The following is a 16,912-nucleotide window of genomic DNA, read 5'->3' as shown; positions in this document are numbered from 1 at the left end:
GCGGCAAGCAGCGCGGGGCCCCCACCCTCGGCGTGCTTGTCTGACGTGCCGGCGGGAATGACACTCACCTGCGCTCCCGTGTCGCACAGGTAACGGCGCCCGGAGAAGGTGTCCGTTATGAACAGCAGGCTGCTCGAACGGCCGGTGCTCATCGCCACTATTGAGCGCCGGCCCGGGCGTTTCCCGACCCGTTGAAGGAGCACGGCGGATGACACCGCCGAGCTTCGTGGCCGAACTTGGCGTGGAACCAGCACCAGGTGGTGGAGCTGGAGGAGCGCGGCTGGCTCCGCCAGGCCGGTGGAGTTGGCGGGTTTCCCCGCGGTGGCGGTTTTCGCCGCGGCGGTGGGCGGGGCGTGGCGGCGTTCACGAGGTGCGTATCAGCATGCTGCGTATGCTGTAGAAGCTGATGCTGTGGAACATGCTGCTGAACATCAGCGTCGAGGGCCGTGACGGCCACGCCGACGCTCGCCCGCGTGTCCGAAGCGGCGAAGTACCTGTCCGCCTCGGCTGCCAATGCTCGGGGCTCCGTTAGCTCGGTCCCGGCCAACGCGAGGCGAACCTGCGCTGGAAGTTGACGCCGGAAAAGCGCCCGGAATAGTGAACCAGGGGCTTCGTCGCCCAACAGTGACAGCATATGGTCCATTCGGACCGACGGGCGCGTCTCACCGAGCTCGGGGAGATCCAGGAGGCGGTCGGCCCGTGCGTCGTCTGTGAGGCCGAACGTGGCTCGGAGTAGTCGCTTGAGTGCCTCGTACTTGTGGCCGTCCGGTGGGTGGCGAAGGACGGACACAACTCGAGCGGCCGTGCCGGGCCCGAGGGAGGCGACGACATGGCAGTAGCGCATGTCGTCGTTGGTGAGGCGCCGAAGCTGAAATTGGGCTTCGGCTTGAACGAACCAGACTTCGGCCTGGGCCTCCCAAAATTCGGGAAGTTTAATCGCCATTGCCTTGTCGTTGGCCATTGCAATGGCGTCGTGTTCGGAAGGATCGCTACGGCAGATCCAACGTCGAGGGTCACCAGTAAAGCGCGGCGTTACGCGTGCTGCTTGTGAGCAAGGAGGAAGCGGACAAGCGGTAACATATAAACGTCTTTATTGTAAGAGCACACTGTAACACTGAACTGCTCCGGGCTGGGCGCCCGGTGTATATCATGAGGCCACGCCTACCCCTCGGGCGTGGCCACCGCCCACTTGGTGCGCGGAATGATGTCACCACGCCAGTGGGCTTTTGTGTCCGCCACAATACACTTTTCATCACACACTTTTCATCATACACTTTTCATCATACACTTTTCATCATACACTTTTCATCATACACTTTTCATCACACACTTTTCATCACACACTTTTCATCATACACTTTTCATCATACACTTTTCATGTGCTGTAAATCACACGGATGTGCTGTAAAACCAGTGGTGTTGTTCACAGCAGATGGGCCGAGGCTGCATCTCCACTCATTATTATTATTCGGACTGGTTTCTGAGTTGTAATATTAATCTCGTCATTATTCTGAATTGTATAATAATCGCAGATATAAAACAGGAGATGCAGGCTTGTTGCTTCCGATACGCCGTTCGCGGCAACTGGGGCGCTGTAAGAGGGACTGTGCGTTAACACTCGGTGGTCAGCGGGTGCATCTCCACTCTTTGTTGTCATTCAGGCTGCCTTCTGCGTTTTAATATTAATCTCATCATTATTTTGAGGTTTTTTATGGGGTGGTAGTAATGAAAATGGGGGTAGTAGTTTTCCTCGTAACACATTCATGCGTTTGACGTCATCACGTTTTGATATGCTTGTCAATTTGTGTGGATTTTACCGTTAAACAAAGTGAACATTGATTATTTTCACGAGTAGATGACTTTTTGAGATATAATTTAATGTTTTCTATTACATATGTACTAGTACCGACTGCAAAGCCGCAATGAGCCGGCGAAGACAAAGCCTCTTGCCACTATTTTACCCATCACTATGGCATCAGTAGGTTAGGTAGTTGGTAGTAGGTAGGTGTAGTAGGTACCGTACCTAGTAAGACTTGGTAAAAGAGAAGAGCAGACAGTCCTCCCCAATACCTGCATACCTCTTGCCACTATTTTACCCATCACCATGGCATCAGTAGGTTAGGTAGTTGGTAGTAGGTAGGTAGGTAGTAGGTAGGTGTAGTAGGTACCGTACCTGGTAAGACTTGGTGAAAGAGAAGAGCAGACAGTCCTCCCCAATACCTGCATACAATAAATGTCACAAGAAGCTTAAGGAAGTAACGATACGATGTGCTAGCTTAAGGCCTATTTTAAGAAATTTTAACTGGGCTTAACATACGTTTTCACAGTATGTGTGTAGTCTTCTAACTTCAGTCGCTGGCAGGACTGGTTCTCTCCGGGCACGGCAGCTTCCTCCACCAGAAGACGTTAGCTTGCAGTGATTAATTCGGTGAATTCCGTCTCAACTTCGGATATTTCCGGCCGTGAAAAACTATCCGTATTTCTAAACGAAATATGTAAACCGCTTATACCGTATTTCTGGCCGTGAAAAACTATCCCATACGGCCGCGAGATTTCTAAAAAATAATTCTTCGTCAATTTTAGAATATTTGACGCCGTTTTCACCGTCCGAAACGCGTAATAATATTTTTTCAAATGCTCGAATCTCATTGGTTCTGGTGTTTGATGACGATTTTCGTTGAAGATAACGACGTTGGTCTTAACGTATTTTAATTACAAATTAGAGGTTTCATTAGATTGTGAATCAAAGAACGACGGGTGAAACAAACTCCTATTGAACTTTTTCGCAATTGTTTTATGCAAACTTCCGCATCCGGTCGATGGCGCCCACCATTGAGCGCTTTCATTTTAGAAATATTTTTGCAAATACTCGACTCTCATTGGGTCCGGTGTTGGTGACGCGTTTTGTTGAAGATAACCAGGCCCGTGCGGGCCAATGTTGGTCTTAAATTATTTTATTAATTCATCGGAGGTGCATAAGATTGTGAATCAAACGACGATGGGTGAAAGAAACTCCTAATGAACGTTCTAAATTTGTGATGCATACTTCCGCATCCGCAAGATGGCTGCGCCCACTGCGCTTCGGATTCTCGAGCCAAGGCATAATCAGGTTTTCAACATAATACGTACTCGTTTATTGACAACACCGGCTTCGCCGGCTACGAGTACCGACTGCAAAGCCGCAATGAGCGGGCGAAGCCAAAACCTCTTGCCACTATTTTACCCATCACCATGGCATCAGTAGGTTAGGTAGTTGGTAGTAGGTAGGTAGGTAGTTGGTAGTAGGTAGGTAGGTAGTTGGTAGTAGGTAGGTGTAGTAGGTACCGTACCTGGTAAGACTTGGTAAAAGAGAAGAGCCTCCCCAGTGACAATACCTGCATACAATAAATGTCACAAGAAGCTTAAGGAAGTAACTATACGATGTGCTAGCTTAAGGCCTATTTTTAACTGGGCTTAACATACGTTTTCACAGTAAGTGTGTAGTCTTCTAACTTCAGTCGCTGTCAGGCGCCAGGGCTGGTTCTCTGACTCTCCGGGCACGGCGGCTTCGTCCACCAGAAGAAGTTAGCTTGCAGTGATTAATTTGGTGAATTCCGTCTCCACTTCGGATATTTCCGGCCGTGAAAAACTATCCGTATTTCTAAACTAAATATGTAAACCGCTTATACAGTATTTCTGGCCGTGAAAAACTATCCCATACGGCCGTGAGATTTCTAAAAAATAATTCTTCGTCAATGTTGGAATATTTGACGCCGTTTTCACCGTCCGAAACGCGTAATAAGCTTTAAAAAAAATATTTTTCCAAATGCTCGAATCTCATTGGTTCTGGTGTTTGATGACGATTTTCGTTGAAGATAACGAGGTTGGTCTTAACGTATTTTAATTACTAATGAGAGGTTTCATTAGATTGTGAATCAAAGAACGACGGGTGAAACAAACTCCTATTGAACTTTTTCGCAATTGTTTTATGCAAACTTCCGCATCCGGTCAATGGCGCCCACCATTGAGCGCTTTCATTTTAGAAATATTTTTGCAAATACTCGACTCTCATTGGGTCCGGTGTTTGGTGACGCGTTTTGTTGAAGATAACCAGACCCGTGCGGGCCGATGTTGGTCTTAAATTATTTTATTAATACATCGGAGGTGCATAAGATTGTGAATCAAACGACGACGGGTGAAAGAAACTCCTAATGAACGTTTTAAATTTGTTATGCATACTTCCGCCTCCACAAGATGGCTGCGCCCACTGCGCTTCGGATTCTCGAGCCAAGGCATAATGAGGTTTTCAACATAATACGTACTCGTTTATTGACAACACCGGCTTCGCCGGCTATTAATTTAAGTCGAACCTCTTTAATACCCATTAATGTCACGGGGTCTGAGCAAGGGAAAAGATGAGGTGTTATTCCAGGAAATACAAGATGCCCCAGCTCGATGGAATGCCAGCTGCGATGCAACTATGAGTTTCAAGTAGCAGAGCAAAGGATTATGCAAAGTGTTGATTATCTGCAGAGTGAGAAGTTCTTGCTGAACCAGAGATTGACCCGTATTGATCAGAAATCGGAGGATGAAATGATCAGGTTTGCAAGCGAGAAGAGAAAATTAGAGCACAAGTTGAAAGACGTGATCACCGCTGAGTTCGCACAACAAAAGCAAATGGAAAAGGATGAGAAAGATTTGGAGGAATTGAAACGTCAGTTGTTGTCCAAGATATTCTGTGCAGAGAAAGAAATCAGGGTCCAGCATGCCAAGGTGGAAGAACTCGAGCATGTTCATAAAAAGGATACAAATGAGGCTGCACAAACACGCACACAACTTGAGCAGAAGGACAATCAAATTGCAGCACTGCAAATGGAGCTGCAGATGCAACAGAATTCTGACAACTTTCCGACAGATGGCCTCACATTATCTTCAAGCACCCTCTGGTACAATGAAGCATTCATAGTTGATTCTATGATGGTGAGCTGCCCAGGCCCTGATGCAGCAAAGCTGCCCCAAACCATAATAATTCCACCACCATGCTTTACAGTTGGTATGAGGTTCTTGTGGTCAAATGCTGTCTTTGCTTTTTGTCAAACATGTCTTCTGGTACTGTGGCCAAATAGCTCTACCTTTGACTCATCTGTCCAGAGCACATTGTTCCAGAAGTGCTGATCTTTGCCTCGGTGTTCATTGGCAAACTTTAGTCTTGCCCTGATGTTCTTTCTGGACAGCAACGGTTTCCTCCTGGCACACCTCCCATGTAGATCAAATTTGTGCAGCCTCTTTCTAATGGTAGACTCGTGCACTTTGACATCAACAGTGGCAAGAGCTACCTGTAGGTCCCTTGATGACATTCTGGGGTTCTTAGAGACTTCTTTCAGCATCTTGCGGTCTGCTCTCAGGCTGAACTTGCTGGGGCGGCCTGGCCTGAACTTGCTGGGGCGGCCTGGCCTGAACAAGTTGGCAGTTGTTTGGAATCCTCTCCACTTGTAGATGATCTTCCCGACAGTCGAATGATTGATTTCAAATTGTTTGGAGATCTTTTTAATCCCTTCCCAGACTCGTAGGCATCTATAACCTTCTTTCTGAAGGCCTCAGAGAGCTCTTTTGATCTCGGCATGGTGACACCGCACACTTCAACAACAAAGAGCAAACCAAACTAAATGTCTGAGGTTTAAATAAGATAGGTTCCTCCAAGATCCTCTCTAACGATGTTCTAATCATTTGCACCTGAGCTGGTGCACCTGATTCTAATTTTAGGTATTTGAAGTAGTGATAAATGTAGGGGTGTACTTACTTTTTCCACATACGAAATTTGCATTTATGTTTATTTAAATTATACAATGGACTACAAAATGTAAATGTTTCATGATAGTTGTTTTATTATATCACCTTTACCTATCAATATTGTTGAAATGAAGATCAAATAGCTGTATGTTGAAATATGTTGAAAAGTCAAAACTTTACATGGGGTGTACTTACTTTTTCACGTGACTGTATATATATACATATATGTATTACATGGAGAAGAGGAAGAAGTTGTTTCTTCGGTTTGTTGATCTGGAGAAAGCATTCGATAGGGTTCCACGCAAAGTATTGACATGGGCATTGAGGAAGTTAGGAGTGGAGGAATTGTTGATCAACGTAGTGATGGCAATGTACAAAAGAGCGCGCACAGCTGTAAGGACGAAGGACGGGAACAGTGGTGAGTTTGAGGTGAAGGTGGGAGTGCATCAGGGGTCGGTACTAAGTCCACTACTATTTGTAGCTGTGATGGAGGTGCTGGTTCAGAACGTAAAGGAGGGCTTACCATGGGAGTTGTTGTGTGCAGATGATCTGGTGTTGATTGCGGAAAGTATGGATGGATTGAAGGAGAAGATGAACAAGTGGAAGGAATGTATGGAGACAAAAGGTCTGAAAGTGAATATCAGAAAAACGAAGGTGATAGCAAGTGGTAAAGTATGTGGTGAGGTGGAAAGAACTGTTAAGTGGCCATGTGCTGTGTTCATGAAGGGTGTCGGAGTGAACTCCATTCAATGTACAATGTGCGCTGAGTGGGTTCATCAAAAATGTAGTGGTTTGAGAGGGTCATTAACCAGTGTGGCAGCTACATTCAAGAGTAAGGTGTGCACAGAGGGAGCTGCAGGTGGAGGAAATGTTGAGTTGGATCTTGGAGACGGCGTGAAGCTGGAAGGTGTGAAAACATTTTAATACCTAGGAGACATGCTGAATGGAGAAGGTGGATCAGACTCGGCAACGGTTGCTCTCGTGAGATGTGCATGGAAGAAGTTTCGGGAACTGAGTGGCGTGCTGATGAGGAGGGGAGTGTTGTTGAAACTGAAGGGAAAGGTGTATGCTGCATGTGTGAGAAGTGTTATGATTTATGGGAGCGAGACATGGGTAATGAATGTAGAGCAGCAACAAAGGCTGGAAAGGGTGGAAATGCGAATGGTTCGGTGGATGTGTGGAGTATCGTTGAGAGAGAGGAATACAAATGATGAATTGCGAAAGATGATGGGAATGGAGCCTGTGATGGATGCTGAGAAGAGAAACAGTTTGAGATGGTTTGGTCATGTGTTGAGGAAGGATGAAAGTGACTGGTTGAGAAGAGTAATGGAAATGAATGTAGAAGGAAGTAGAGGACGGGGAAGACCGCGAAAGACTTGGCTAAATATGGTGGAAGAAGAAATGCAGGCAACGGGGTTAACAAGGGGAGATGCAGAAAATAGGGCAAAATGGAGAAGATTGTCATGGGGCCCGCAAGGCTCAGCCCCGCTCTAGCAGGGAAAATGGCCTTAAAATGCCTGTTGTTGTTGTTGTTATTGTATATATATATATATATATATATATATATATATATATATATATATACATATATATATATATATATATATATATATCTATATATCTATATATATATATATATATATATATATATATATATATATATATGTCCTGTCCTGATCGTTGGGAAAGGCAAAGGCAAACCATCGACAATAAAAAAAATCAGCAACTATTCTTATTGGTAAAGGCCTAGTGTCAAACTGTGTTGGCAGATAGGTAGAACAATGGATGATATCGAGAGAACGTTTATTGAGGTATACCAGCCACCACGGTCCATGAGAAGCTGACCTTCCGAGCGTTTGCCCATCTTGAGCAGAAGACCATCCTTCCACAATAACCCGTGCCAAGAGACTACTTTTGGCAGCACCGACACCAAGTCTGCAGAGTACGGATATCTGAGAGAGTAAAGTAAATTGGGCAAAACAAATGATGTAAAGTGCAAGATATTGCCCCGGGTTTTAATCCTCTTGCCCAAATTGTCATTCCGCAGGCTCTGTGGCTATCCGCCTTTTTATGATGAGAGCGATGCTTGCCTCTTTGAGCAGATTATGCGTGCCGACTACGAGTTTGATTCTCCATACTGGGATGACATATCGGACTCCGGTACGTGTTCAGGTGGCACACACAACAGCACACAGGTAATCACTTAAAATTGAGTGACCTTTTCTTGTTTTTCTTGTGGATGCGCCATTGTTTGCATCATTGCATCATCTTTCTTCTTTGCTGACCTACTTTACATTGTTTTGTTTTGTTTGTTTGATAATGTTTTTTGTAAAGTCGGTCAACAAACAAGAAAGATGATGCAATCGTTAACTTGTTCTTTTAATTCTAGCATTCCAGTGGATGTCTCGTAGAAAACAACTCTTGTTCACAAGTTTCTACAATAAACAAATCTGTTATTTCATTTTATTCCCCCTAACCTGCCCCAACCACTTCGCTTTCCACACTCTTGGTTCTGGGCTTTTCCTACTCCTTCGGCCTTCTAAACCAATCAGCAAAAGACTTTATTCGACACTTGATGGAGAAGGATCCAGCCAAGCGGTACAGTTGCAAGGAAGCGCTACAACACCCATGGTAAATATCACAAGTACCCAAGCTCTCTTTCTAATCACCAACAAACCAAGCTTTCCAATTATTTTGCTTCTTCACTTGCTGCACTTCTTATGTCCATAAGGATGTACGAGGGGTTTCTGTCGTGTCTTTGTTTACATTAAACAAGGTTAGTGGATTGATACAACTTGGAGGAGGAAATCATTCCTGGTTGTTTGCTTGGTTTGGATGTGTGATCATTTTGTAGGCACTTTAGAAGCATCTCAAAAACAATTCGTGATTCGGAACCAGTTTCAGATTTAAGGTGACAACCAATATTTATATGGTGGGAGGTCAAGGGATGTAGACGTGCTCAGTGACAGAATGAGAGGGTGACACGCCAACAATGTAGCGGAGTGGAATTGGTGGATAGAAAGTACGGTACAGACAAACAGGTAGAACATGCAGAACAAGCAAGAGCAATCAGAGATTGCAAACCCTCGCCAGGATGTATTTTCAGTGTTTTTTTTAAGGCTTTTGTGTTAAAACAAATATGGCGGCCGAACCATGTGACCGATGACGTTCTCATTATTTGTTTTCGAAACCAATTTATTCCTAGATTATGCTCAAGAAATTTCATCTTGATCGATGAAGTTTTCTACGAGTCGAATGATGACGTCATAATGGAGGCACCTATGACATCATCATTAACATATTTTATTCCCCATGGAGAGCTCTTTTCTGTGAGCCATGTCTCCATTTTTTCGATTGAGCACTTTCGGAATTATAGAGGTGCAAAGTTTTTCGTTTTTTCCAAGATGGCGGCCGGACCACATGACCAATGATGTCATCAATTGGGCACAGTCTATTCCAGGCAAGACAATTATGTGTGTACAGTTTGGCGATTCTACGTGCAACGGTGTCGACGTAGTGTTGCGCACAGACAAACAGACAGACAGACAAACAAACCAACCGATCAACATACTTGCCGGAATCTTTTCCGGCAAGTAACAAATGAAAAATCACTCATAGAGCGACACTTGGCAAAAGAGAACAAAGCAGAATGGCACTCAGTAGAATATCCTTTTGACCTCACAAATAATTGGTGGTTGAATTCCGTTAGCTGATATGAAAATCCAATTCAAATTTCAAGTCAATCGGATGAAAATTGAGGCGTTTAGAAATTTGAAAAACGTGGTTGACCTTCCTATTTTGACCTTTTGGCCTATGCTGATCTCAAAAATAGTTGGTGGTTGAATTGAGTTAGCTGATATGTAAATCCCTTTCAAATTTCAAGCGAATCAGATGAAAATTAAGGATTTTAGAAATTTGAAATTGTTGTTGACCTTTGGCCTATGTTGACCCTTTGGTCTATGCTGATCTCAAAAATAGTTGGTGGTTGAATTCAGTTAGCCGAAATGAAAATCCCATTCAAATATCAAGTCAATTGGATTAATATTGAGGATTTTAGAAATTTGAAAAAAGTGGTTGTCCAATGGCCTTTGTTGACCCTTTGACCTTTTGATCTCAAATATATGTAGGATTTTGTCAGACCTCAAACTCATTTGGTGCAGTTTCGTGAAGATCGGTTTCAAATTGTGACCTGTATGCAAGTATAAGTGAGCGGACAGACAAACATAAACACACAAACCGGAGTGATCAACATACAGTCACGTGAAAAGGTAAGTACACCCTATGTAATTGACTTTTTCAACATATTTCAACATACAGCTATTTGATCTTCATTTCAACAATATTGATAGATAAAGGTGATATAATATAACAAATATCATGAAGCATTTACATTTTGTAGTCCATTGTATAATTTAAAATTTAAATAAACAGAAATGCAAATTTCGCATGTGGAAAAAGTAAGTACACCCCGACATTTATCACTACTTCAAATACCTAAAATTAGAATCAGGTGCACCAGCTCAGGTGCAAATGATTAGAACATCGTTAGAGAGGATCTTGGAGGAACCTGTCTTATTTAAACCTCAGACATTTAGTTTGGTTTGCTCTTTGTTGTTGAAGTGTACGGCGTCACCATGCCCAGATCAAAAGAGCTCTCTGAGGCCTTCAGAAAAAAGGTTATAGATGCCTACGAGACTGGGAAGGGATTTTAAAAGATCTCCAAACAATTTGAAATCAATCATTCGACTATCCAGAAGATCATCTACGAGTGGAGAAGATTCCAAACAACTGCCAACTTGTTCAGGCCAGGCCGCCCCAGCAAGTTCAGCCTGAGAGCAGACCGCAAGATGCTGAAAGAAGTCTCTAAGAACCCCCAATGTCATCACGGGAGCTACAGGTAGCTCTTGCCACTGTTGATGTCAAAATGTACGAGTCTACCATTAGAAAGAGGCTGCACAAATTTGATCTACATGGGAGGTGTGCCAGGAGGAAACCTTTGCTGTCCAGAAAGAACATCAGGGCAAGACTAAAGTTTGCCAATGAACTCCTAGGCAAAGATCAGCACTTCTGGAACAATGTGCTCTGGACAGATGAGTCAAAGGTGGAGCTATTTGGCCACAGTACCAGAAGACATGTTTGGCGAAAACCAAAGACAGCATTTGAGCACAAGAACCTGATGCCAACTGTAAAGCATGGTGGTGGAAATATTATGGTTTGGGGCAGCTTTGCTGCATCAGGGCCTGGGCAGCTCACCATCATAGAATCCACTATGAATTATTCATTGTGCCAGAGGGTGCTTGAGGATAATGTGAGGCCATCTGTCGGAAAGTTGAAGCTCAACCGAAGATGAACCTTGCAACATGACAATGACCCTAAACATACCAGTAAATCCACCAAGGAATGGCTGAAAAGAAAGAAATGGAGGGTTCTGGAATGGCCAAGTCAAAGCCCGGATCTAAATCCCATCGAGATGTTGTGGGGGGATTTGAAACGAGCTGTGCATGCAAGAAACCCCTCAAATATCGCACAGCTGAAAGAATTCTGCATGGAGGAGTGGGCAAAAATTTCCCCCAGACGATGTCAGAGGCTGGTAGACAGTTATAAGGAACGCCAACTTGAGGTCGTTTCTGCCAAAGCGGGCAATACCACCTATTAGAGCCAAGGGTGTACTTTCTTTTTCCATATGCGAAATTTGCATTTCTGTTTATTTAAATTATACAATGGACTACAAAATGTAAATGTTTCATGATATTTGTTATATTATACCACCCGTATCTATCAATATTGTTGAAATGCAGATCAAATAGCTGTATGTTGAAATATGTTGAAAAAGTCAAAACTTTACATGGGGTGTACATACTTTTTCACATGACTGTACTTGTAAAAAAAACAATTCTTTTTTTGCCAAGTAACAAACGGACTCCAATGCAATACCCTCTCCTCAGGCAAGCATAATGACTAGAACGGCACTTGTTAGGGAGCACACCTCTGCCAGACGAACAGTTTACGTTTTGTTTTGTATTCTGCTGGATCTGTATTTGGACCTGAACTAAAATCTCATTGGCTTATTGTTGTCACCTAACCAACTCATCTACCTAGTTTTGTCAAAAGTCGTCCACAGCTTGAAAGATCATGCTGTACATTGTTTTTGGTCATATCACTCAATGGTGAAGAATCACTTACAAAAATTTAAGAATTATTGTATCTGGATCCGGATTCGGATATTCACCAAAATCGAATCGATTTGTCCTTGTCACACACCCAACCTGTCTTTGCTGAATCTATTCACAACTTTTTGTGATATCCTGCTATATATCCTTTTTAGCCCTATCTCTCAATGATGAAGAATCACATTCAATGATGAATGCAGATCCGGATCTTCACTAAAATGTAATGATTTGTTCAATGATCAAGTACGCAAATCCTTTTCAAATCGCAAGTCAATCAGATGAAAATTAACGACCTATGTTAGAAATTTGGCCTATGTTGTCCCTTTCACCTTTAGACCTCAAAAATAATTGGTGGTTGAATTGAGTGACCGGATATGCAAATCCCGTTCAAATTTCAAATCAATCAGATGACAATTGAGGATTTTAGAAATTTGACAAAGTTGTTGACCTTTGGTGGCCTCCATTGACCTTTTGACTTTTTACCTCAAAATCAATAGTCTTCTTCCTTATGACCAACTCTCTCATTTGGTGAAGTATCCTAAAGATTGGTTTAAAATTGTGAACTGTAGGTGATTGACATCATACTAAAATACACAATTTAGTGTCTGTCTGTGTCTGTCTGTCTGTCTTACAACGATTTTTGACCACGATACATGCGGTCGTTACTTATCCAATCTCAACCAAACTTGACAGAAGGACTAAGGGTCACACAATGAAGGTTGTAACGATTTAACTTTCCCTCCACTCCAAGGGGATTTTCCCTGCCGAGGGGGTTACGTGTTAATGTGTATATCCGTGTTAAGAAAGCTTAATCATGGCGTTTTTCAAAGCCGCTTCTAAGAACAAAAGCAACAAGAAAGAGCAATCAGAGATTGCAGACCGTGCCAGGATGTGATTTCAGTGGTTTTTAATGCTTTTGTGTTAAAACAAATATGGCGGCCGAACCACGTGACCGATGACGTCATCATTTTTTTCTGCACCAATTTATCCCGAGATTATGCTCAAGAAATTTCATCTTGATCGGATGGCGTTTTGTACTTGTCGAATTATGACGTTGAAGAAGCTGCGCTCCAACGCGAGTCGAAAGAATTGACGCGACCAAAGACGGAATTCGTCCGAGTTGCTTTATTGAAACAAAACAGCTCAGGTATTCTGACAAAAGCCCGTTTATCGGGCAGCAATATATATACACATTTATGCCGGGAAGTTTGCCCGGCAAAAGCTATACCGGGCATGCCCGGGTGTCAAGGGCTAGCCTTGGAAAGGCGAGTCTGGACCTGCCCGGGCGTGTTTGGCTGCGGCCTGGCAATTCGAGGCTGGGCGTGCCCGGACGCTCTGGGCGAGCCCTGGAAAGGCGGTAGCGGGCATGCCCGGACGCTCTGGGCGAGCCCTGGAAAGGCGAGAGCGGGCATGCCCGGGAAAGACGAGACCGGGCGTGCCCGGGAGGTTCGGGCGTGCCCGGGAACAGTGAGTCCGGGCATGCCCGGGAGAGGCGCGTCTGGCCGTGTTCTGGCCGGTGCAAGGCGATTGTGTGCATCCAGCGGTAACCGCTACACACGCCCCTCCAGAATCGACCTGCACCGGCAGGGTCAATTTAAGGGGGGTCCGGATGACCCGGCCGAAGCGACCCCTGGAGGGTCGTGGGGAGGGGTCCTACGTGGTGGTGGGTGGTCGAGCGGGGGGAACTGTGGACGGGGGGCGGCCTCGCCGCGGCGGAAGGGCCAACCGTGGTGGTCGGTCGACGTCCATGTGCACCGGTTTGAGGCGGTCCACAGAGATCCGGTCCGACCGGCCGCCAACGTCGACGACAAAGGACTTGTCGCCCCGTCGCAGGACCCGGAAGGGCCCGTCGTACGGCGGCCGGAGTGGCCCCCGGTGCGCGTCATGACGCACAAAGACGTACTCCGCTGTGCGAAGCGCCGGGGGGACGTAGGACTGGGGGCCACCGTGGCGGGACGTTGGCACGGGGGCAAATCGGCGGGCGGCCTCCTGGAGGTCCGAGCGCTGGTGTGCGGCGGACCAGGGACTGGTAGCGTCGGGCACGAACTCGCCCGGGACGTGGAGCGGCTGGCCGTAGACGAGCTCGGCGGCGGATGCCCGGAGGTCCTCCTTGGGGGCCGCGCGGAGGCCCAAAAGGACCCACGGCAGCCGGTCGGTCCAACCGTCGTCCTGAAGGCCGGCCATGAGTGCGGCCTTCATGGAGTGGAGAAACCGCTCGCACAACCCGTTGGCTTGGGGGTGGTAGGCCGTGGTGCGGTGCAGCGTGACCCCCAACGAGCGGGCGACCGCGCCCCAAAGTTCGGACGTGAACTGTGGGCCGCGGTCGGACGAGATGTCCGCCGGTGCGCCGAAGCGCGCGACCCAGGTGGCGATGAACGCCTGTGCCACGTCGGCGGTGGTGGTGGAGGTGAGGGGCACGGCCTCCGGCCACCTGGTGGTCCTGTCCACCATGGTGAGCAGGTGGGTGAACCCCCGCGATGGGGGCAGGCGACCCACCAGGTCCACGTGGACGTGGTCGAAACGCCGTGCAGGCACGGTGAAAGGTGCCAGCAGGGCCTGGGTGTGGCGGTGGACCTTGGCCCGCTGGCAGGCCGTGCAGGCGTTGGCCCAGTCGCGGACGTTCCGTCGAAGGCCGTGCCAGACGAAACGCGCCGACACCAGCTTCTGAGAAGCTTTCCGGCCCGGGTGAGAAAGGCCGTGGATGGAGGAGAAGATGCGGCGCTGCCAGGAAACGGGCACGATGGGGCGAGGCTGGCCCTGGGAGACGTCGCAGAGCAGGACGGTGCCCGCGAAGGGGATGTCGGCCAGGCGGAGGCCCGTGTCCGCCGCCCGGAGGGCCTGCACCGAGGTGTCGGTGGTCTGGTCGGCCGCCATGAGCGCGAAGTCCACGCCGAGGTGGACCGCGTTCGCGTTGGCCCAAGAAAGACAGTCAGCCACAGCGTTGTCTTTGCCGGCGACGTGCCGGATGTCCGTGGTGAATTACGACACGGCGGAGAGGTGGCGCTGCTGGCGGGCCGACCACGGCTCCGTGACTTTGGCCATTGCGTAGACCAACGGCTTGTGGTCGACGAAAGCCGTGAACGGGCGGCCCTCCAGGAGGTGTCGGAAATGGCGAACGGCCAGGAATAGACCGAGCAGCTCGCGGTCGAACGTGCTGTATTTTAACTCGTTCGGCCGGAGCTGCCGGCTGAAAAAAGCGAGTGGCTGCCAAACCCTGTCCACCCATTGTTCATGGACGGCGCCCACCGCGTAGTTGGAGGCGTCCGTAGTGAGGGCGATGGGCGCGTTGAGCACCGGGTGAGCCAGCAGCGTTGCGTTGGCGAGGGCCCGTTTTGTGCTCGCGAAGGCCCGCGTCCATGGCCACGGACCAAACGATGTCATGCTTGGCCGGCTTGCCCCGGAGGGCCTCGTAAAGGGGCCGCATGAGCTGAGCAGCGCGGGGCACGAATCGGTGATAAAAATTCACCATGCCGAGGAACTCTTGTAGGGCCTTGATGGAACGGGGACGCGGGAACGTGGTGATGGCCTCGACCTTGGTCGGCAGCGGCACGGCCCCGGTCTTGGTGATGCGGTGGCCCAAAAAGTCAACGGTCGTCGTGCCGAAGTGGCATTTGGCCGGGTTGACAATTAAGCCGTGCTCGCTGAGGCGACCGAACAGTGTTCGGAGGTGGAGGAGGTGCTCGGCGTGGGACGTGCTGGCGACGAGGATGTCGTCCAGATAGACGAAAAGAAATGGCAGGTCGCGCAGCACGCCATCCATTAAGCGCTGGAACGCCTGGGCCGCGTTCTTGAGGCCAAACGGCATCCTCAAAAATTCGAACAGGCCGAACGGCGTGATGACGGCCGTCTTCGGGACGTTGGCCGCCCGGACAGGTACCTGGTGGTATCCCCGTATCAGGTCAATTTTGGAAAATATGACCCGTCCCGCCAAACGGGTGGAAAAGTCCTGGATGTGCGGGATCGGGTACCTGTCGGGGGTGGTAGCGTCGTTGAGGCGGCGGTAGTCGCCACACGGGCGCCATCCGCCCCCCGGCTTTGGCACGATGTGCATTGGTGAGGCCCACGCGCTATTGGAGCGCCGCACGATGCCGAGGTGCTCCAACGCGTCGAACTCGGCCTTTGCCACGGCGAGCTTGGCCGGGTCGAGGCGGCGGGCCCTGGCATAGACCGGCGGGCCCGTAGTGGGTATGTGGTGCTCGATCCCATGCCGTACTGCGACGGCTGAAAACGTCGGCCGTGTGAGGGCCGGGAATTCTGCGAGCAGGCGAGCGAACTCGTTCGCCGTCGGGAGGGCGCACGCCAGTTCGGTCGGCGCGGAGCTGCTCATCGTGCACGCCAGGGAGCTGAAGGTCTCGGCGTTGACAAGGCGACGATGTTTGACGTCGACCAGCAGCCCGTGCGCGCAGAGGAAGTCGGCGCCCAGCAAAGCCATGGGGACGCAGGTGGTCACAAAGGTCCACTGAAAGCGCTGGCTGCCGAAGCAGAGGGTGACGTTGCGTGGGCCGAAAGTGCGTATGGCCGAGCCATTAGCAGCGACCAAAGAGGGGCCGCAAACGGCGTCCCGCCTGTCCTGCTCGGAGGCGGGTATGACGCTCAGTTGGGCGCCGGTGTCACAAAGGAAACGCCGCCCGGACGCTTTGTCCTGAATAAAAAGCAAGTTGCCCGAGTGGCCGGCGCTCATGGCTGGGAATGAATGCCGGCCCGGCCGTTTCCCGACTTGCCGAAAGTGCACGGGGGTCGGCACGTCCGAGCCTTGTGTCCGAACCTGGCTTGGTAATAACACCATGCCTGGTCAGGTGGAGGCCCCGGCCGTCGTGTCGGAAGCGGTCGGTGCGGCGTGGCGGCCGCCAGTTTCACCGGCAGTTCGGCCTCCAACCGCGCAGGGCGCTCGGGCGTCGTGGGCGTCGCCTCGGACGGCGGCAGGCTCCAGGTAGCCGCGCCGATGTGTTGGCCCACCGAGGAGATCTTATCGG

At 48.7% G+C, this 16,912-nt stretch overlaps 1 protein-coding gene across 1 annotated transcript in view; it reads left to right on the top strand.

The window, feature by feature from the left end:
• Positions 1–7,519: 7,519 nt before the first annotated feature.
• Positions 7,520–16,912, top strand: part of LOC144891504 (calcium/calmodulin-dependent protein kinase type 1-like) — a 111,208-nt gene continuing 101,815 nt past the window's right edge. The window contains exons 1-2 of the mRNA XM_078775125.1: positions 7,520–7,929; positions 8,322–8,400. Of these exons, the coding sequence (XP_078631251.1) occupies positions 7,875–7,929; positions 8,322–8,400 (134 nt within the window). The 5' untranslated portion in view covers positions 7,520–7,874. The remainder of the gene's footprint in view (positions 7,930–8,321; positions 8,401–16,912) is intronic.

Source organism: Myxine glutinosa, chromosome 4 (genome assembly GCF_964187855.1).
Source record: "Myxine glutinosa chromosome 4, kmMyxGlut1.1, whole genome shotgun sequence".
Taxonomy (NCBI): Eukaryota; Metazoa; Chordata; class Myxini; order Myxiniformes; family Myxinidae; genus Myxine; species Myxine glutinosa.
The sequence above is the reverse complement of the archived record's forward strand: the minus strand, read 5'-3'. Positions and strand labels throughout refer to the sequence as shown.